The 22,832-nt window shown below is 50.0% G+C and overlaps 1 protein-coding gene across 12 annotated transcripts in view; it reads left to right on the top strand.

Annotated features, from left to right (window-relative positions):
• The window catches only part of GATAD2A (GATA zinc finger domain containing 2A), a 91,688-nt gene that overhangs the window by 42,782 nt on the left and 26,074 nt on the right, over positions 1–22,832 (top strand). For 5 of the 12 annotated variants that reach the window (XM_074337802.2, XM_019736883.3, XM_019736880.3 and 2 more), the window contains exon 3: positions 16,500–16,768. The exons of 1 other annotated variant lie outside the window; for it this stretch is intronic. In XM_074337802.2, the coding sequence (XP_074193903.1) occupies positions 16,500–16,768 (269 nt within the window). Of the gene's footprint in view, positions 1–11,263; positions 11,283–15,909; positions 16,015–16,499; positions 16,769–22,832 lie in introns of those variants that run through there. 6 more of the 12 variants (XM_074337805.2, XM_019736881.3, XM_088792362.1 and 3 more) reach the window with 3 other exon arrangements.

The following is a 22,832-nucleotide window of genomic DNA, read 5'->3' as shown; positions in this document are numbered from 1 at the left end:
TTCGAAAACCGAAACATTTACTTCCGGGTTTACGGAGTTCATAAACCTAAATGTTCGTCAGCAGAAGACGTTTGAAAACTGAGATGCTACTGTATTGGGGAACTGTGTTTTTCCCGGATGTCAAGTTGTTACTTTTCAATCTAGTTGTGGAGGGTGCGGCTCACTGGCCCATGTGGGAATCCAACTAGCGACCTTGGTGTTATGAGCACTGCGCTCCAACCACTGAGCCAACCGGTTACCCATCAGCGGCTCAGTTCCAAGCTCAAGCCGTTGTTTTCAGTCTACCCCCCTGTTTCCCTGAAAATAAGACCTAGCCGGACAAATAGCTCTAATGCGTCTTTTGGAGCAAAGATTGATATAAGACCTGGTATTATGTTACGTTAGACCAGGTCTCATATTATAGTAAGAGAAGACCGGGTCTTATGTTAACTTTTGCTCCAAAAGACGCATTAGAGCTGATTGTCCAGATAGGTCTTATTTTTGGGGAAACACGGTAGTTGTGGAGGGCACAGTTCACTGGCCCATGTGGGAATTGAACCGGCAACCTTAAGAGCTCATGCTCTGACCAACTGAGCCCCTTCTAAGAGTTTTATACTAGGTTTAGCTTTTAATGTTTAGGTCTTTGACCTATTTTGAATTAATTTTTGTATATGGTGTGAGATAAGAGTTTTGTTGTTGATCATTATCTTTTCTATTGGCATGAAGACATTTTGGCTTATTTAACCAGGAATGGATGGGAGTGTCATAGCTGGGGATTCTGAAAGTACTTTTTCTCATATTTTATAACAAATATGTATTGAACACCATTCTGTCTTGGGCTCTGGGATGGTAGCACTGAACAAAGAGGTGTTCCCTGTTTTTGTGGGGCATGGGAGGGCACACAGAGAGGAGCAAATAGAATGTTAGGTGGTGATGAAGTGGGCACGGGGCTGGAGCTCCATCAAGGAGAATGTGTGGAGGGGAGAGTCATGTCATTTGCTGTCTCAGCTGAGACCTGAATAAAGGGAGTGCAGAGACCTGGGGCAGGAGCTTTCTGGGCACAGGGAGCAGGACGTGCAAAGGCCCTGGTATGGGAGTGAGCTTGGCTGCCAGAGGAGCAGTGGGGATATAACTGGTTTTACAAAAGGACCACTACTATGCTACCCTTTAGCTTAGCTCAGCTGTTTCCTGGAGGTTTTCTATAACCAGAACAACCCCTGCCCAAGAGGAAGATTTCCACTAACAGGGTGGAGGGGAGACGTGGGTGTCTGTTCCAGCTCTTACAGCTGTGTAGAAAATGCTGCGAGAACTGTTTCTTAGTCCCGTGGGCTTGGTTGAGACCAGAAACTTGCTTTAGCCCTACATGTAGTTTCCCTGCTGGTTCAGATCCTCCTGGGGCAGCCGCAGACTCGTGACACTGACGGATGTGTACAGGAAGGAGCTCGACAAAGGAAGGCCCAGCGGGACCTCCAGGCAGTGGTGTCTCCACATTACTGAGCACCCTGATTAAGACGACAACAGATGCACACCTGGTTCCCCCACTTTCTACTCATGTCTCCCCCCCAGAATGGAGAAGGCGTTTCTGGACCTTCCTGGAATTTTCTGTGCAAAACCTCCCTGCCATTTCCATCCACAGGCCTTGAAGCAGCTGGCAGTCAAGGCTGCATCTTTGCTGGGTCCCTAGGGAGTTGGCCCTGGAAGAGTTAGGGCCTTCCATTTTGTGATGTGATACCCGATGGGTACATTGCCGATGTCATGGAAATGGCAGGCGTAACCCTTTGTGGGCCACGAGGCTCAGGGCCCAAGAGGCAGCTGGGAGGGGACAGAGGGCTGGTCCTTTCTCATGGGAGAGAAACGTGGCCAGCTAGCCCTCACAGTGACATCCTGCACCGGGGGTCTCCTGGTCACCATCTCCCTGTGGACATTTAATATCGCTCAGATTCCCCTTCACATGTGGCACTTTTGTTTCTGTGTCATGTGCTCCTCCGGCAGCATATGTTTCTCTCTGTCTCTCTCTCTCTCCGGGGCTCAGGGTTGGGCTTTGGCCACAGCCCAGCTGTCAAAGGCTCAGATGCCCACCTGGAAGTGGCCCTGCGTGTGTGGCATTGGGTGCTTACTGAGCACCTCTGAGGTGGCAGATACGAAAGCCACGTCCTCATCTGCAGTGCAAGCCGGGGGCAGCTAGTGACAGTTTTAAAGACACTGACTTGCCACTAGTCTCTCCTCTTAATATGTGTTCAGTGTAGGTGTGCTCCCCCTTACTGAGCGTCTTGGAGAAGACGGCCTTTCATCTCATGCTGTCGGGAAGGGTGTTCAGAGGCCCAGGCGTGGGGCTGAGGTGCAGACACCTGAGTGGGATCCACGTGGCCTGTGCTCAGGATTCCCCGTGTTCAGAGTTTTCAGGAGGTTGGCTGTGTTTGGGGGAAGATAAAAGTTATAGCTCTTCTAGCACCTCCTAGGGATAGGAGCTCCACTTTCTCTCATTTTCTTCCCCATGACTCCAGGCAGGGAGTTTGAGGGTGGGGGACCTGGCTGTCCCAGCGTGAGCTTGAGCAGCTGGGTGCACCATCACAGGGTTGGCTCTTACTGTGGCATAAGTCGCTCCAAGGGCAGTGACCGAGGGTTTTTTCTGGTGATAACTTGTCCTGAAACTGGCTTTGTTCCCACACACTGCTGAGGGGAGCTTCTCCCAGTGCTGGCTTCACTGTGCAGTCTCTGTGGGATTTGCATTGAGGAATCTGAAGACGGTTAAAGTTTTCTCCTCACAAATGTGGATGGCCACCACTTGAGTATGTTAGCGTCTGCTCTCCAAGTTCATTTTGTTAAGTATATGCCCCAAAAGCATTCACTCATAGGCATCATTTACAAGTCCTCCGCCTTAAAAAAATAATCAGATTGTAAATGTGTGTTTATTTGTAAATGGGAACGCCCAGTGTGCCAGCCCTTTTGACTTCACTTCAGTCTGAACCACCTGCATTGCTGGGTGGTTCTTGAACCTAGGACTGCAGGTGACCGGATAGGATGGATGTCTTGGTCTAGCTGTGCATGAGCCGCCCTCCCCCTGCGTGCTGGCTTCTATTTGATGGGTTGCCAGCATTTCCGACGGAGAGCGTGTGCGGGCACCCCTGGTATGTTAGGAGTGCTGTTAGGAGGAGGCTGGGAAGCTCCTGAACTTCCCCTCCCCCTTCAACTCCTGCTTCTGTGCTGAGCACCGCACTTGCAAGTGGTGCCTTTTCTTGGAGGAATTAGGTAGAGAACACCTGTGGGGGCGAGGGGCAGCGTGGTCCCCTGCGGAGCTCACTGGTGCTCAGAGTGAGTGCTTGGATGCAGTGACTGGAGGACCTCATTTAAGGTGTGTGCACGTCCAGGTCTTTTTGGAGCGTGCTCTGCGCCACCTCCCAGCTAGCTCTTTGCGCTCCCCTCCTCTGTGCTGAAGGACCCAACGAAAGGTTCCAGCCCTCCTCGCTCTCAGGCTGACGCCCGTGGAGACCCTACTCCACCCCCAGTCCCTGGACTTCCGAGGGCCACCCAAAGCCCAGGGAAGCCCATGTGAGGCCCATTACCACTGCTGGCCTCCCAGCACTGAACGTAAAATGGCCTCGCTGTAACGGGGACGCTTTTTCCTTCTAAGCAACCTCATTCCATTTAAAAAACAGTTGATAAAAGTTTTGATCTCCTTTTATTTGGTTTTATCAACTTTCCTTGGACATGGATTTACACGTGCCTATATATTTCTTCCTCTTCATCTTTTCTCTTTTAAATTTTTTTTTTTATTTCAGGTAGCTTCTTCACCTTTTCTGCTACCGTTTCTTCCTCTTCTCTCTACAAATCCAGATTCTACCCTTGGAGCCCAGCTCAAGTGAAGCATTTCTAGATTCTTCTTCTCCTCTTCTGGACTACCAGGTGGACTCCTTTTCTGGTGTTGGCTTGTAATACAATGGAGATTGGCACACGCATCTTACAGCGCTTACTGTGTTTGTGCTCCCTTGAGGACGGGTACCCCAAGCTGCTTCTCCAGCCCTCCACGGAGGAGGCACCCCCACGCCACTGGCTCCTTGGACGTCGCCGTCAGGTGCAGGATCAGTATTTGTCAGGGGCCCGTTGGTGTCCCTGTCTTGCTGGGCCAGGTGGACCATGAACTAGGAGAAGGGGTGTCCCAGGCGCTGAGTAACAAGCACCCCGTGCTGCAGAAGCTCCTTTCAGGGTTCACGCATCGCTCAGATAAACGGCAGTAAACAGTTCTTTGCCTTGTCTGGAGGCTTAAATTGTCGTATGCACAACATCGTAGAAAGGAGTGTGGTTGCCGGGCTAGTATTTGAACATTTCTGCTGTTCCAGTGGGTGTGAATGATCTTAGTCACGGCTCAAGGAAGTGTGGGTTGAAATGGCGGATGGGTGCGGGGATCCACGCGAGGCTCTGCAGAGCCCTGGGCTCCTCCATGTGCTTTAGGAGTTGGTGGTCCTGCTCCCTGTATCTAAGCTCATTTCCGTACTTAATGGCTTTAGTCCTCCTTGCGACAGGTGGACAGGAGCTGAGCGCACACCGATCACCCACAAGAACTGCTGTTCTTTGCTCAGAATTAAGAAAAAAGGCCTTTTCTGAGAGATTTGGAGAGGATTCAGAAGTGGGAGGCGGGGATGAAAACTGTGCACGTGTAAGTGGGTATGGTGTGCGTATGCGAGCATGCGTGGGTGTGGATGCACACGGGTGTGTGTGGTGCTTGGTGTGCACCTAGCCTTGCGTGCGGCACTTTTGGGGAGTGGGGAGGAGTCTGTCGATGCCCCAGTCCCCTGCGTTCATCTTCTGCCGATAGGGTGTCCATCGAGTGGGGTCAGATGGAAAGCAAGTCTGGGCACTGCTTTCCTTGTCCTTTTCCCTCTCTTTACACTGCCCTCAGCCACCCCGGAACCGTGGCCCTCGAAGGCTGACAGTGACATTGCACACCTCCTGAGAAGCCTTGAGAAGAGCCCCATAGCAGGATGTGTCTCATTTTTGTCAAGTGGCTGCCCACCTGGCAGTCTGCGTTGGCCTCTTTTAGTACCGGCAGAAGGCTCAGGAACCCTTCATTGAGTCTCCAAGCCCAGGGAGCTCCAGTGAGTGATGGACAGATACCACCAGGTTGGGAGTGAAGGGACGCGCCCACCAGTCAGGCCCAGTGTTCACATAAAGGTCAGCAGAATTGAAGGATCGAGGTGCCGACCAGTGGAGGCTGAGCCTTAGGTCCCCAAGGCTTCCCTGCATCCCTGGGCTGGGCTATGGAGCTGCAGCCCCAGGCAGAGCGCACTGGTGCAAATCGTGGGTGTTCAGAGATCTTGATCCACCTGTGGGACAGGACCCAGGATGTAGGGCGATGACGGCGCTGCTCGCCTGCCCTGGAGTGGGGCAGTCGGGGGCAGTGTGGTGTGGACCTGTGTCCTCCTAGAGGGCCCCCCCCTTTCAAACCAGGTAAAGCGCCCTTTTCAGGGTTTCCCTGGTACACATGACACCTCTCTACCCAGCCCTCCAGGGCAAAGGTGAGTCCTGGTTACCTGGAGAAGCCAGGTCCTGTGGCTCCCTCCTGCCCCAGGGCATCTCCAGTGGCCCCCAGGTCTGCAGTGACTCAATCCCATGTGCTCTTTTCACACTTTCCATCCCAGCTCAAACATCCCTCCTTAGTGAGGTTTCCCCTCAGCCCCCCTGCTGGCTGCTCTGCCCATCAGGTTCTTCTCAGCCCCTGTGCTTCTCCTGGGAGCTGGGATCTGATGCTCAGGCACGTGTGCTGAGGACCTGCTTGTTTCTGTAACTGGGTTAAAGTTTCATCTGCAGTAATTGAGTTTATAGCACGTAATTTCCTTCTATGAGGAACCTATTTATCTTGAGCGTGTAGGGCTTTTAGGGTGGTATAAAAACCCGTGTAGTGAGACTGACTGACCCTGCAGTGATCTGTGCTCTTGGCTCTATTTGAAACTAAATTTCTTCTGACTTGTCAAAAGGGTTAACTTTGAGTCCTGGGCTCAGATTGAATTTACATGTTCAAGTCTTTTTTTTTTTTTTTTAAACTTATTTTTCTCTGTAGTCAGTTCTGCTGTAACGTTTGTTTTGGAAAAGTAGATTTATTCCAACACTATTGATATGTTAGGGCACAGTTGGCGCATAATACACAAGTTGTGTTTGGTTATGTGCTGTTTTGTCCAGGAGAAATGCTGGATTAGCTGGTGACCTGTTTTAGTAAATAAAATTTGGCTGGGACACAGCTATACCCATTTGAGGACATACTGTCACAGCTATAGAGCTGAGTAATCGGGACGGAGACCGAGTGGCCCATGGAGCTGAAAATATTTAGTGTCACTTTGAGAACAGGTTTGCTGACTGCTGTACCAGGTGAATGCAGAAGACTGCTGCCAGCCACAGTAGCACCTGGTACACAGAATCAGTGCGCGCTCACGGGGACCCCTCTCAGGCCACGCCCAGCCCCTTCTGGAGTCTGCCGGCCTCCTGCCTGCTAATCACAGGAACTCAGAAACTGCAGCCCACCCACAGCCACAGCACGTAACAGGTCTTCTCCAGGGGAGGCGTCAGGCTTCAGGTAGAATTTGTGTAGTTCTTGGCTATTTAACATGCTGCCTTTTTAAAACCAGGTTCCTGTCTTTTTTTATGTGACAGAGTTTTGGGGTGCTGTGCAACTAACCCCACTGTTCCCAGGAGCTCTCTGTTTCTATTGCATGGTTTTGCAACATGTGGTAATTTTTAGAAATATATCTGTTGTGCTCCAGCAGAGCTGACTGTGCTTTGAAAACAAAGGGCAAAAGGTGTGTTCTCACTCATGCCACTCCATGAAACTGTAATCACATACTATGTCATCTGGACCCTGTGCAGTGAGAAGTCAAGCCCACTCCCCCTCGCGAGGAGCTCCCAGTGTCCTTTGGAAGCCTCAAGTCTGATTCTGGGTTGTTGATGTGGTGTTTCAATAGACACTGCCTGGCAGAGCATGGCCTTTAGTACCCAGCACCATCCCACCCACTCACTGTGTGCCCGCCACTTGCCTCAGTTTTCCCACCTGTAAAATGGGGCTGATGGTAGCACTCACCTTGCAGGTGGTTGTGAGGATCTGAGGTGATCCATGTGGAGTAAATGAAGTAAGAAGAGCCCACATTTCTGGTAACAGAGGGACAATCAACTTGAGTCAAGATCTGAGGATCCCAGTGTCAAAAATGGGGCCTGAGGTGTCTGGTCCAACACCCACCTTCCCAAGCTCCTCTCTGTAAAACCTACATTTGTTCATTCTTCAGATGTTTACTGTGCACCTACTGTGTGGCTAGTAGTCTTCTAGGACTAGGGACACAGTAGGAACATTGATGCTGATGCCCTTCTGCCTGTTACCTGGTGGGTGGTGATAACATCCGAGGGTGGGGGCTGGGGGGTTTTCTGTGGCCTGGCCCTGGGCAGGGCAAACCTTAATTCTGTCAGGTGTGGCTGCCGTGCAGGCATTTGAGGATGGCGGTTCCAGCCTCCTCACTGGCGTGTACATCTTAGCCCCACCGTGTCCTTGTCACTCCAGATGAAAACAAACCACCTAAGTATAATTAACAAAAGGCCTTTAGATCATGTAGTAGAATGGTCCACGGTGGGCAGCTTATGAGAGTGCCAGGTAGAAAGGAGTGGGGACCTGGGCTCTCGGCTCAGAACCCTGGCCCACCTAGACTTGGATTTCCCCACCTCACAGGGTGGCATGCCCACCCCATTGTCAACAGCAGAGGCTCTGGATGAGTGACACCCCCAGCGAGTGTTGGTGTGCCCCCCACACCCCAGGACTGCTGTAGGGGGAATCTCCCCAATGTCTTCTCAGTTTGTGTTTTTGAAGGCCCAGGGAGCTCCTAGTCAGGTGGCGGGGCCTGGGGCCCTCCTGATGGTGTACAGGAGAGAAGATGCCCGTGTTTCTGGAGTGTCGTAAGTTTTCAGACCACTAAGGGTTAAGAACCTGGCTTCGGGCAGTTTGCATGTAGGTAGGGTTTCTCTTTTTGAGTAAACCTTGCTGTGGCTTCCTTCTGCCTGAGACCCTCTCTGTTCAGCGGCTTGGCCCATGCTGTTCCCCTGCCTGGACTGTCTCCTCGAATTCCTGTTCCCACCTAGGCATCAGTCTGTGGGGCTCCATCTCAGTACCTTCCAGAAAGTCAGAATGCAGGAGTTTTTTATTTTTGTTGTCATGAGGAACTTGTTTTATTTATTTATTTAGTTAGTTTCAGGTGTACAAAGCAATGTAATAGTTAGACATTTACACCCCTCACAAAGTGATAACCTCTCAGAATGCGGGAGTCTTCAATGAAAGCACTCAACCTGTTCGCTTCATTTTGCCCCATAGGGCAACCCCAGGAATCATACACTTCATGAGACTAATTTATAGAACTGTAGGTTTAACTCAGTAGCGCATACTAAACCCATACTGTTTGCTCCACGTTGAAAATGAAGATGAATGGGAAAAAGGAGTTTGTGCCAGGAAGAGCTTAGCATTGATCCAAGAGGAGGGAGGAAGCCGTTGACTGGGGGGCGGGGTTGCTGCTGCTGCGAGCCGTTTGGTCAGGGCCGTGGAGGACATGGGCGCTGTCAGAGGGAGCCCACACTGAACACCGGCTTGGCGGCCCCTCGGGACAGCTAGTAGCCCAGGTAGAAGGTGGGCTGAGTGATGAGCTGAGGGGATTGGGCTTATTGTGTAGAGCTTGAGAGGCGTGGTAGTAAGTGATGGAGAAAGTGGACTTTTACGCTACGTGGACGTTTGCCAGTAAGAAGTGGGAAAGGAGCAGCAGGGTTCTCTCTCAGCCACCTGAGGTTTCGTGTTCCTCTTGTGTGCTTGGTTCCGCCTGTTTGAGGAGCCGACCATGTGTCCTCCGTGCATCACAAGCACCGTCCTGGCTGAGGGCTGGGGTGGGCACCCCCCCCTCACAAGGCCTTCTGACACGTGGCCTTCCAGTTCTCAGCCTCTGAAGGTGGCGGTGTTATTTGATCTAGCTTTCCTTTTTAGCTTTAATTTCTTTGACTAGAAGGCTGATACGTAGTCACTGTTATGAGAAATAATTGAATACAGAAAGTGAAAGTTTCTTAACTGTTCACTCTTCAGAGATGAATGCTGTGGATTTTAGCCCTATTTCAGTTTCAATTTTAGTAAACTGTCAGTATTTTTTTTCTGTAAAGGCACTTTTAAACCATGTGAATGGTATTACACTACAGTAGTACCTCGGTTTTCGAACGTCTCCATTGACGAACATTTTGGTTTACAAACGCCGTAAACCCGGAAATAAATGCTTCAGTTTTTGAACACGCCTCGGAAGTCGAACATGTCACGTGGCTTCTGCTGAGTGCAAGATCCTGAGGCCTAGCTGTCGACTGTTGAGTCCTGAGCAACCGCGCAACACGGAGGTGACATTTGGGCTTGTTTGTTGACTGTGCAATCAGTCTGTGTTCATGTCATCTCAGGAGCCCTCTGCCAATCACCCCTTGCTATGAGAAATGGATAAAAGCTGCAAAGCCAAGAGAATCATTAACAGAACAACAATAGAGGTGAAGAAGGAAATTATTTCCAAACATGAAAGTGGTGTCCGTGTATGTGATCTGGCAGCGCAGTTTGGTATTGCCAAATCTACAATTTGTACCATCTTAAAAAATAAAGAAGCCATTAAAGGAGCCAATGTTGCAAGAGGTGTTAAAACACAAGACAAAGAACACAGACAATTGAAGAAGTGGAAAAATTGCTTTTCATATGGATAAATGAAAAACAGTTGGCTGGTGACAGCATTTCTGAGAGCATAATTTGTGAAAAAGCTTTACATTTGCATGCTGACCTCATCAAAAACACCCCTGGAACAAGTGCTGAGAGTGATATTTTCAAGGCAAGCAGAGGGTGGTTTGAAAAGTTTAAGAGGAGAAGTGGGATACACGATGGGGTGAGACATGGTGAAGCTGCCAGTGCCAACAAAGAAGACGCTGACCAATTTGTTTTGGAATTTAAAGATTATGTAGAGGCAGAGGGTTTCCTCCCCCAACAAGTTTTCAACTGTGATGAGACAGGCCTCTTTTGGGAAAAAAATGCCAAAGAGGACCTACCTAACAAAGGAGAGGAAATCATTGCCAGGACACAAGCCCATGAAAGACAGGCTAACCCTTTTATTTTGTGGGAATGCAAGTGGGGATTTTAAGTTGAAGCCTTTGCTAGTCTACCATTCTGAGAACCCCAGGGTATTTAAGAAAAACAGTGTCATAGAAAGCAAACTGCATGTGATGTGGAGGGCAAACAGCAAAGCTTGGGTAAGCAGGCCATTTTTTATTGAGTGGGTTCATGAAGTGTTCGGGCCAAGTGTAAAAAAAGACCTCCAAGACAAAAACCTTCCAATGAAGTGCCTGCTTGTTATGGATAAAGCTCCAGCGCACCCCCCAGGCGTGGAGGACGAGTTGATGGAAGAGTTCAGTTTTATCAGCGTAAAGTTTTTGCCCCCCAACACGACTCCTCTCATCCAGCCCATGGACCAGCAGGTCATAGCTAATTTTAAGAAGCTTTACACCAAAGCACTGTTCCAAAGGTGCTTGGAGGTGACCTCGGACACAGAGCTAACCCTCCGAGAGTTCTGGAAGAATCATTTCAATATCCTACATTGCTTACATCTCATAGACAAAGCATGGAGGGATGTGTCTCACAGAACAATGAAGTCAGCATGGAAGAAACTGTGGCCGGACGCTGTCGCTGAACGTGTATTTGAGGATGTTGAAGAGGATGCTCCTGGTGTTGAGGATGTTGTGTCTCTGGGAACGTCCATGGGCTGGGAAGTGAGTAATGATGCTGTGGAGGAGTCAGTGAGGACCACAGGACTGAACTCACCACAGAAGAACTTCAACACCTTCTGACGGAGCAGCAACAGGTGGCAACAGAGGAACTGTCTTCGGAGGAGGAGGGAAGAGAAAGTGTTTCTACTGCACTGATCAAAGAAATGTGTGCAAAATGGGTTGAAGTGCAAATTTTTGTTGAAAACTATCACCCTGATAAAGCTGCCGTAAGTCATGCCACTGACACTTTCAATGATAATGCTATGTCTCACTTTAGACAAATTTTAAAACATCGGAAAAAGCAAATGTCAATTGAAAAATGTTTAGTGAGGAAAAGATCCAGAGAGTCTAAACCAGGTGTTGTCAGTGGTGTAAACAAATCAAGGGAAGGAATGGCAGGAGAGGAGTCACCTACAGTGATTCTGGAAGAGGGCCACAGAACACCTGAGCAACGCTCACCTATTGCGATTATTGAAGGGGACCCCTCATCCAAACCATTACTGTCATCCTTGCAGGTAAGAAAAAAAAATTACATTTTCATTTTTATCATCTACAGCATTGTTTTTCCATTGTGTTTATTTATTATTGCTTTTACAGTGCAGTATATTGTGTTTATTGCTTTCATTGTGTATCGTTTTATGGATCTGTGGTACCATTAGATAGTAAAATTCATGCAAAATTGCTGTTTTAGGGGGCGATTTTAAAGGTCTGGAACGGATTAATCCATCTTGCATTACTTTCTATGGGAAACTGCGCCTCGGTTTTCGAACGTTTCAGAACTCAAATGGTATTCTGGAACGGATTACATTAGAAAACTGAGGTACCACTGTATTGTGCAACTTGATTTTCTCATTCAGGTTATTTCTAACGTCACTCTGTGTCTCTTCATATATCATCTGTAAGGTATGTTTGGGGAAATTGAGGCTCGGAGTGACAAGCTGCCCTGGCCAGTCACTCCCTGAGATCCCACTTCTGTTCTCTGCTGTGTCCGGTGGGGCAGGCTGGTTATCGGATTATTTTTCTGTTTTCTAACTTAGACTGCAGCCCTTGTACTCAGCCTTAAATGGGGTTTGACGTTGTTTCAAACTGGTTTTGGGTGTGAGTTCCTTCCAGAACACAGCCACCGCATCCCTGCCACTGTTGCTCAGAGAGAGGCATCAGGAAGTGGCTCAGGCCTCAAGCAGAGTGACGTCTGTTCTGGAAGGGAAGAACAGCCCCAGCCCTGGGACCACCGGGGTGCTGCGTGTCTTCTTAGGGGCGCTCTGGCCCAGTGGAGCTGCCTGCCCAGTGGGGCCTGTGTGGCCAGTAGCTGGTGAGGTGGCATCTGGACTCCATTGTCACCCACCCTGGTGACCGTTGCTTCACAGGCTCTCCTTCCTTCCTGACAGGAAGGGGTGCCCCAGGCCGTTCTGAGGACAGGGGCTGCCCCAGGTGCAGGCCTCCACCTGTCAGCAGACGTTCCTCACTCAGCCTCTCTGTGTGGGTCTGGTAGATGGCTCATGTTCAGCATGTCCAGATTACCTCTACTCTCAACCTTCCTCCCCCAGATCTGCTCCTTCCCCCTCTCAGAAAATCACTTTTTTCTTTCTAGTTGCTCAGGCAAAACCCAACAAAACAGAGCAACCCTCTTCTGCCTCACGTCCAGCTGTTGGCATGTTGTGATGTCTCTGTCGTCTAACGTACAATCCAACATTTGATCATGTCTCCCCACTGCTCCATCCCCTTCCCATCCTGAGCACAAGATACAGATTCCTTCAGTTTGTCCCCAAATCAGCCAGATGATCCTGTAGAACGGATTGTATCCCACAGACCTCCCTGTGCTCCCTTGGAGGTCAGTCCACACCCAGCACCTTTCTTCCTCCACCTTTTCACACATTCCCTTTCTTCTCTGGCCTCTGGGAAAAGCATGCCAAGTCTACTTTTCAACACAATGGCTCTGTCACGTCTTCCAAGCACATATTGCTAAGCCTCACTTTCCTCACATCTGAAACAGGAGTATTACTCCTGGTAGTGCTGCTGGTACGTTAGTAACAGTGATATAGTTCAGAGAGTATTAATGATAATGCCTCAGGGTTATGGTTCTGTGACTCGTGTCTGTTTACTCTTTTTTGCTGGCCTATGTGCCTGACTTGTGCTGCTTGCTTGCTGTTGGTCTCCCGAGTCCTGTTTAAAAATTCTGGTTCCTGCTGCAGCGTAATTCACCCTTTGGAGTTTTATGCCTGAGGTTGTTAGACCAGTTGGATGGTGGCATTTTACTCAAATAAAACAGCTTTTGGTAGGGGCAGTTGAAATTTGCATCTGCCCCTGAGCCCTGTGTCAGCATTCTGCCTCGGACTCGGTGGCCCCATCGTCCTGAGATGGGTCTGTGCTGTGCTGATGTCACTGCTGGTGTGGCTGGGACGTCACTGGACTGTGTGCGTCCTACCTTCTGCCTTCTGCCCGGCCCGATGGGAGGATGCATCAGAGCAGGTTGTTTGGAGAGTGAGAGGAGGGCCTTGAGGCTGCCTGGGTTCCAGCCCTTCTCCCTGGGGCGCAGCCTGTGCCTCGGGCATCCTGGCACCCTGGCTGCCGCATCTTGACAGTGGGCGGGCTGCTGATTGGATCTGCCTTCAGGCCGCAGCCAGCACAGGATCCCTCTGAGAGGGGGAGGCTCTTTGTGGGCCTGCATTTCCTGAACAAGTAGGCCTGCGGTGGAACTTCTGCAGTCACAGCTTCCCCTTCATTCTCCCCTCACTTGCCAGGAATTGTGAAGCTGATCCGAGTTTACCAACGGGGACAGCCTTTTCACCTGCTCTTTAGGAAGGCTTCTAATGCACTTCCTCCCTGCATTGTGCAGAAATCCTCAGGCGGTCGTAGTCATACTTCATCCCTCAAGGCTGGTTTCTTTCTGAAACTTTGTCACCGTCTCTGGGTCAGTGCCTGTAGGGCTGTGGCCTCCAGCCCTGAGGTGCTGGGGGCACTGGTCCTTCCCACTGAGAGGAGGAGTGCTGCTTACCAGCCCCTGCCCTCCCCAGGAGCAATGCCCCAGGGGCCAGGATTGGCCACAGCAGGCCCCAGTGGGTGCTGAGGCAACCAGAGCTCTGTGGAGGAGGCCCCATCACCCCTGGCGGGCCCGCCCCCTCTGGCTTGTCCTTCGTGTGGTGGGGGAGGGGTGCGGAAGGTTCCCCTCACCCAGAGTGGCCCACCAGAGGCGCAGGCTCGGCCGTCAGTTCTGGGCCGAGGGTTGGCATCGTTCCAGCCCATGGGCTTCAGAGTGAGTTGCCCTGACACTGTCTGAGCAGCACAAGCCTGGCCCTCTGCTGGCAGGGGCGGCCCTGTGGGTGTGAGGCTCTGCTCTCACCCTCGTGACGGACTACGTGTCATCCACCAATGACAGGGAAGTGAGGCCACTAGGCACCACGTCACTGGTCTGGTCACCCGTGCACAGTGAGCTTGTCATCGACTCCCCTCCTTATCCGTGGGCAGTTAAAGGACTTCATGCAGATCTGGGGTTCAGCTGAGGTTCATGGAAACATACTGGGACCTAACCTGTGGAGAACCCCACTGAGCTGGAGCAGATGCTGAGTGGAGAAGCACGGGGCGCTCTGAGTGCAGTATTGGGGGACACAGCATTGTGCGTGGGGGTGCGTTCTCCTATTTACCTGGATCCCCTTCCCCCCCAATGGGCGTCAGGCCAGATTGGGAGCTTCTCCCTCGGGGGCATAATTTTTCCGGACCCCAGTGGGGGTCCTCGCCTGAGATTCTGGTCTCCCCTCCCTCATCTCCCATCCACACCGGCTCCTCCCTCTTCCTGGGGGATGCACGTACCTGCTGTCCAAGGTGGCCCCAGAATCACTCCTCATCAAAATCCCTAAATGTTCGAGGAGCTCGTATTTCAGGCTGTGCCCAAAGGAAAGATGACCCTCCCCTCCCACAGTGACAGCCACTCAGGGCAGTGACTTGTCTGCAGTGCCACGGGGAGACGGGATGCACAGACTCAGTGAGCAGGCAGCCGGGGTTGGTGGTCGAGGCATGTTGGAGAAAGACAGAAACCGTAGAACTTTAGTCTGAGAGGCACATGGGAGCATCCCTCACTTCACTGGGGCCGCGGACATGACAGAGCAGTGGCTAAGGGGCTGGGGAGATTGGGCGAGAGCAGAGGGAGGGGGGTTGTATGGGAGCAGCTGGCGCTGAGCCGTTGCTGCAGGGTAGATGGCAGGCCCCGGCTGGGGGCAGATGGAAGCCAAGTCGTAGCCCTTGGCCCTGCCCTCGATCACTCTGGGTAGGGAGCACCCCAGGGGTGACATGGCCATGGGGAGACCTCGGTTCAGTGCTTTGGGCTGCATGTAGGAACAGACAGATGTCATTGCCACGCTGGCCTAACAGGTGTGCACAGGGGCTGCTCTCCCTCCTGCACCAGGGGGAGAAGCCGCTGTCCTTTCCGCCTTTCAGGCTGAGTCCATGGCAGGCCCTCCTTTAAGGAGGCTGCAAGTGGTCGGCTCAGGAACGCGTCTCCTCCATTGGCTGGTGCTGCCCCAGCCTCCTAGAGGGTGGGCTCTGGGACCGGGTCTGCCCAGCCCAGCACATACCTCCCAGGGTGTTTACTGATGAGGAAACTGAGGCGCTGGGTGCCCTGCCTGTGTGGACGCAAACAGCTCAGAGGCCTCGAGTGTAACTACGCCACAGGTGTGAATTGAGGCTTTGGAGGGGCTCACACGGTGTGCTCCTCCCTGTGCTGGTGGTCATGGCTGCTGACTGTCCTGAGAACTGGCGCTTCGGGAATTCTGTCAGAGCCTGGCAGCTAAATTCCTTGCTGTCCTCTGGGAAACTCTTCGTCTCATTTCTAGTGTCCTGCCCTGTTGGGACATCGAGGCCCAGCTTGGAGCGGCCCCTTTAAGAGCACGTGCCCATGTCCCAGACTCTTGTGGAATGCCTGCTGCCTCCCTGCAGACAGACTTCACTGCCTGTCCTCCCTCCTGTCTTCTGTCTCCGTGAGGGTTAACACTTCAGCTTGTTGTCTGGAACCGGTTCAGACTGGTTTTCTGGAAAGTGCTTTGTCTCTCAGACTGAATCCTGGGAAGGGTCATGTGGAGCCCAGTGATGTCATGGGATCAAAAACTGACTCAGCTGTTTTTTCTTCTTTTCTTTCTTCTGTAAATCAAGATATGTGTGTGCTGCAGGTACTGGGCCAGGCCTCACCTCACTAAAAGTTCACCTCACCAGCAGTCAAAGGGTTAAATGTGACCCCGACTCCTCACCCACCCTGAGGTGAGCAGGGAGTGAGGAGGCCACCCCCACTGAAGGGGAGAAGGGTCAGTCCGAGGCAGTGCAGTCAGTGCTGTACCCGGGCTGTGGCCCTGCTCCTGGGACAGTGGTCCCCCTTCTGGATCCCAGACACCCCCCCGTCCAGTGCAGGTATTCAGACTCTTATCGGCAGGGAGTTCAGAATTTTCCTCTATTTGCTTTGAGTCTGGATCACTGAGAATTCCCATTCTTTCTGATCAGTGGCCACCTTCCATCGTTCCTGTCCCGGTCCTTAGGTCTCAGTTCTCCAGATACCCCACTGCTCCTGTCCCAGCTTTCCTCAGAGCTGTGGAGAAATGTCCCGGGCACATTTTATAGGCCGTGTTGTACTTACTTCTGCCACTGTTATGGGGCGAGGAAAATACTCCAACCTGACACTCTGAAGTTTCTAAGAAGGTAGCAACTCCGTTGTGCCAAGAGTAAATGTTGTGTTTTCTCCTTCCTCAAAGTTCAGAATGACCGAAGAAGCATGCCGGACACGGAGTCAGAAACGAGCACTTGAACAGGACCCAGCGGAGGATGATGTGGAGAGCAAGAAAATAAAAATGGAGAGAGGATTGTTGGCTTCAGATTTAAACACGGATGGAGACATGAGAGTGACACCTGAGCCAGGAGGAGGCCCAACCCAAGCATTGCTGAAGGGGACAGAGGTGACAGCCATGGGCAGAGGTGAAGGGCCAGCAGGTGATGGGCCCGTGGACATGCGCACCTCACACAGGTGAGTGGGAATGTCAGGGAACTGGGGCAGGCGGGCGAGGTGGTGAGCCTGAGGCTGCCCTTTCTCCAGCCCTGGCACTGTTGTGCCCTCCTGGCCGAGGGACGTCCCTCCTAGCCTGGACGTCAGTGAGCGGCGTGCAGTGTGGGTCTCATAGGACGGGGGCGGTGTCCTGTGTGAGCTCCCCTGCCAGCAGCAGTGGGTCTTCGCTAAACTCCTACCTGTTGTCTGTCCAATTTGGTGCTTTTGGTTTGTAAGAAAACTTGAGCCTTCCTGCTTTGCAGATCGGGGGCTCAGGAAGGCAGGGGGATGCTGTGCCCTCCCTGGGTTACTTGGCGGGGTCAGAGTTAGGAGCCCAGCCCAGGGTACCTCTCACATGTGCCCTCGCTCCTCATAGGCAGTGTGTCTCTGAGGAGGGGCCACTCGGCTCGGGGCTTATGTGGCGTGCTCTGTTGGTTTCTTCTTAGTACTGATTATTTCAAGAGGAACTTTCCTGATCCTTGGCTTTCGTGAGCTCTCAAGGAAAAGGCATGAAAGAGATAAAACTCCTTGTACCACCCGATGTTTGCACTCAGAAACCTTCTTTTCACCCTATAAAGAGAAATTCAGGCCTAGCTTCTGCTCCTGCTGTCACCCCTCCCCTCAGGGCTCTATTGAGACCGGTCGCTCCAGAACGTTTACACCCAGATGTCCCATGAGCCAGACGTCCCACTGTGGGCATGCCAGTGTGGCCGTCCCGCGTCTCCCTTGTGTCTGCCCAGGTCGGGGTGGACGGCAGGAGTGCAGAGCTGGGGAAGCTTGGAGGCTCCTCACCTTCTCCCACAGGGGTCTCAGTCTGCAGTCTTGGTGTTAAATCCATTTTGGAACCCAGACTGCTGGTATCGTAAGGACTTCAGAGATTACCTAGCCTGGCGTTTTTCAGCATTAAAAATTCTTAACCACCTCGACATAAATAGGAAAATCCAACCCCTTCCCACTGGGAAAGCATCTTAATTGGGGGGTGGGAGGTTAGCTCGTTTTGCTACCCAGAGAAACCTTTTCTGTCTGGTTTTGCTTTCTGCAGCCCCTATTCTGAAGCCAGAGAGGCTTTAAGTTCCAGAAATAAAACTGAAGTGCGTGTCTCATTCTCTCTCTCTAACTTGGTCCTCAGCAACGTCTCAGATGGGTGAGGAGAAGGAGGAGCTTGTGTTTGTAGAAATCTGCTGGGTCCCTTTTATTCCTGGGCTGCTCGTGTACAGTTTTTCCTGTAATCACCGCACTCCCCTGCAGGACAGACTGGTGAATTGGGAGGGCGAGTTTAAATGTTGAAAGAGTTGGAACTCAAAACATGTCTTTCTGTTACCAAAGGCTGGCTGCATTTGGCCTCGGGGCCTCATGGTCCCAGATTTCCCCTCCTGGGCCCATTGGCTTCCAACCCAGGGGCATGGCACTTAGATGATGTGATGTTTCTGAAGTAGATGATGTGACAGTTTCTGAAGTTGATGGGCCTTACGACACATAAAGGATGCAAGGGAGCAGAGGACAGATGAACCCAGGCACATAGCAAGGGTCCTCCTGCAGGTCTGGAGACACTGTGCCCAGGGCATCGCAAAGCACTGAGAATGTGGAAAGAGCCTGGCTTTGGAACGAGACCAGCAGGCAGAGTGGAGGTCAAAAATCACTCTCCCTGACTGATCTTGGGCAGGTGAGGGCAGGTGATCTTCCCTTGTGCTTCTTCATTTGTAAGTGGGCGATAACCTCTGCCTTGGTTATGGGTTGATGGGTGACAGATGTATACCCAGAAATCGGCCCGGGTGCGCGGCATGTGGTGAGGGGAATAAGTATTAGCAACGACACTTATAGTCTTAAGCTTCACTCAGAATGTAATGTCACGTGTACAGCTCGTGTCTCCCTGAGTGCCCACACAGATTGTTCTGTCTAGTTCATTGAAGAGATACAGTCTTGAGTTTTGACAGAATCCTAAGAGCGGTTCCAACCCAGAGCCATTCTAAAACGAATTTGTTCTGGAGTGACTGGCCACATTTGGATGTTAAAAGTGGGCCGTCTTTGGATCTTCATTGAGAGTGCTGGGCTCTGGACATCCTTTGGAAACCTATGCTTGACCCTTGAACAATGGGGGTTGGGTGCCAATCCCCTGCACAGCTGAAAATCCGCGTATAACTTTTAACTCCCTGAAAACGTAGTTGTCCCTCCATATCCACGGGGGATTGGTTCTAGGACACCCCCCCCACACACCGAAATTGTGAGAATAGTCAAGTCTGCTGCATAAAATGACGCAGATACAGTGCATACAGCCGGCCCTCTGTGCCATGGATTGAAAACAGTATAGATACTTAGTTTTTAGAATCCGTGTATAAGTGGACCCACAGTTCAAACGCGTGTTGTTCAAGGGTCAGATCTGTGGTGCGGTTGCTCCATCGGTTTCCTAGGTTGGTGTGAATTAGGGCAGATGAAAAGGCACTGTGTCTAGTCACAGTTTAGGTGGGTGGAAGCCCTTGGATTCAGGTGCATTGAGTCATGTAAGACTATCATGCCAATTTCATGTTATTATGCTAAGAGACTTTCCTTTTTCTTTAATTGAGGTATAGCATACATAATAAAAAGTACACATGTGCCACTTGATGCTTTTCACAAACTGAACACATCCTGTAGCTCCATCAATAAACAGAAAGTTGCTAGCACTCTGGAGGTCCCCCTTGCCCACTTGTTGTCACTACCCCCTAAGGGTAACCATTTTCTTGATTTGAACTGCACATATTAGTTTTTCCTATTTTTGCACATTAAATATATGGAATCCTACATTCTGTACCCTGGCTTTCTGTCATTCCACATAATGTTTGTGGATTTTGCTCATGTTGAGTGTAGCAATAGTAATTCATTTTCACTGTTAAATAAGATTCTTTTCCTAGAATTTCTAATTGGCTCTTTAAAAACTGCCACTTTTGGGCCAGCCCAGTGGCTCAGGCAGTTAGAGCTCCGTGCTCCTAACTCTGAAGGCTGCAGGTTCGATTCCCACATGGGCCAGTGGGCTCCCAACCACAACGTTGCCAGTTCAATTCCTTGACTCCCGCAAGGGATGGTGGGCTGCGCCCCCTGCAACTAAGATTGAACACGGCACCTGGAGCTGAGCTGCGCGCTCCACAACTAAGATAGAAAGGACAACAACTTGACTTGGAAAAAAGTCCTGGAAGTACACACTGTTCCCAATTAAAGTCCTGTTCCCCTTCCCCAATTAAAAAAACAAACAAAAAAACTGCCACTTTTTCTTTCATGCTGTCTTACTCTAACCCAGTTTGGGTGTATCGAAGACTAGAGGGAGTTTCTGCTGGCTTCTAGCAGAGAAAATTTCCGTTTTCTTTAAGAAAGTGGCTGATGAATTGAAATCACCAAGATACAATGTGTTTTAAATTACATTGGGGCAATTTGGAGTGTACAGAAGCAGATAAAGGGGTAGGATCAGTTCCCTTCTCCATAATCGCCCTCTCCATCTCTGGCAGTTTTCTGACTCAGTCTCCCAATATGTGTGTGTGTGTGTGTGTGTGTGTGTGTGTGTTTCAAAATAAAGCAAGGCTGGAGGGCAGCTTCTAGCCATGATTGAAGGAGGAGAGATTGTCAGATCCTTTCCCCAGAGAAACAGCTATAAAGCAAGATAGAATTGACCGAAAAAATCAACTATTTCAGCACTCTGGAAATACACCAGAGGCATACAACAATCTGAGAAGTGTTTGTGCTGAAGAAACTGCTGAACTTTGGGGAGAACAATGGGAATCTGTGACTTTTGGCCTGGGGCTCCTCCCATGACCTTTCGGAGCTCTGTTGGTAGCAAGGTTTTGCTTGGCTGGGGCAGGCTGTGAGGACCAACAGCTTCTCTGCAAGGGTGAGAAGGGGCTCACTCGGTTTAGAGTGGTGGGCAGCAGCCCTGCCCGTGGCCTTATTGATTGAAGTGACAGTCTTGAAGACAGGCGAGTGAGGGGGGACAGTGGCTCTGTTAGCCCAAGGTTGCAGCCATGGTTGGGGCAACACACACACACACAAAAACCATTTAAAGAAATAATGGCCAAAAATGTATTTGAGAAGCTCATCCAAGAATCTCAACAAACCTCAAGTAGCATAAATACAGAGCGCTCCATACCTGTGCATAGTCAAACTGTTGCAAGCCAAAGAAAAAGAAAATCTTGGAAGCAGCAAGAGAAAAATGACTCCTCCCATATAAGGGAGCATTCATAGAATAACGGCAGACTTGTCACCGGAGACAGTGGAAACCAAAAGGGAGTTGAATGACAAAATATAGATTGAAGAAAACTGTCAACCCAGAATTCTATATGCAGCAAAACTGTCCACCAGAAATGAAGACGAAAAAGACATTTTCAGATAAAGACTGAGAGAATCTGTTGCTGGCAGACCTGCCAGTTCTTAAGACCAAAAGGAAATGACATTTTGGTAACTTAGATTCACAGGAAAGAATAAATAGCACTGGAAATGGTAAATATATGGACTAATATAAAAGATTTGCCCCCCTCATTTCTTCTTACTTAAAGGACACAACATTGATTGTAACACTGGACAGAATTGACAAAACCACTTCAGCTCTCAGGAAATTGATCATAGATACAAGGTATTATGTTTATAACATATGTACATATAACATATGGGACGTTAGTTGTACGAAATAGGAGGAATGAAATGAGCTATATTGGAGTAAAGTTTCTACGTTTTACCAGGATCAAGTTAGTGTTAATTTGAAGTAGGTTGTGATAAATTAATAAGATATTTATTGTAATCCCTAGAGCAGTTATTAAGAAAAATAACTTTAAAATATAGTTAAAAAATCAACAAATCAGCAGAAGAATTTAGTGGTACACTAGAACATTTAACAGAAAAGAAGGCACTCAATGAAGAACAAAGGAACAAACAAGAAGGAAAACCTGTAGAAGACAAATACCAAAATGACATGTAAATCCAACTACATCAATAACCTCATTAAATGTGAATGGTCTACTGAACAGAAGATCAGTGAGGTGCTAGCAGACCTGAAGAGCACTGCCGACTCATTGGGCTGCTGGGCATCTATAGGACACTCTATCTGGTGACTGCAGAATACATTTTCTCACGAGCACAGGGAACATTCTCCAGGGTAGACCATGTGCTAGGCCATAAAACAAGTCTCAAGGATAGCTGTAATAAAAAAAGATGACAGTAACAATTGTTGGCAAGGATAAGAAGAAACGAACCCAGATACATGGTGGGAATGTCAAATGGCATAAACAGTTTGACAGTTTCTTACAAAGTTTGACATGAACTTTCCCCGTGACTCAGCAATCTATTCAACGAACGTACCCAAGAGAAAGGAAAACGTCTGTCCATACAAAGGCAGGTACATGGGCATTCATAGCAGCACGATTCCTAATACCTAAAAAGTGGAAACAATCCACATATCCGTGTACTATATCCGTATAGTAAGGAAAAGAACAAACCTATCGTTACGGTGCTGCAACATGGAAGAATCTCAGGCTCATGCCGAGGGAGAGACACCCGACCCCGAGATCTGCTACATGGTGTAGAATTTAACCACCAGGGAGTGTCCAAAACAGCAAACAGTGTAGAGATGGAGAGAAATCAGTGGCTGCTTGGGCTGGGGGGTGGGCGGGAGGAGCATGATGAGCAGTCATGGGCACTTTCGGGGTGATGGAAGAGTTCTAAAATTGGATTGTGGTGATGGTTGCACAATTCTAAATTTACTAAAAATCACTGAGTTGTATTTTTACAATGGATGAATTTTGTGGTATGTAAATTATACCTTAATATGGATGTTTGTTTTTTTTAAAAGGTTGAAACAGTTTGGTTTCCATTCTGGCATCCATTAGTACGCTCACGAAAAAATAAAACTCCACAGAGGAAGTTGTGAGCCTGTTGGTCTCATGAGGCCAACCCAAAGGTCATGGACACGTGCTGCCTGCCCCCCACTCACCCAACTTTGGGACCATTTTAGATGAGGCTGGAGCAGGCTTTGAAAGCTGCGTTGGGTTCTCTGTTTTGTGTCTGTGATAAGCAGATTCTGCTCCTGCAC

This window comes from Rhinolophus sinicus, chromosome 15 (assembly GCF_057876585.1).
Source record: "Rhinolophus sinicus isolate RSI-liver-muscle chromosome 15, RSI-T2T, whole genome shotgun sequence".
In the NCBI taxonomy this organism is placed as follows: domain Eukaryota; kingdom Metazoa; phylum Chordata; class Mammalia; order Chiroptera; family Rhinolophidae; genus Rhinolophus; species Rhinolophus sinicus.
The sequence above is the reverse complement of the archived record's forward strand: the minus strand, read 5'-3'. Positions and strand labels throughout refer to the sequence as shown.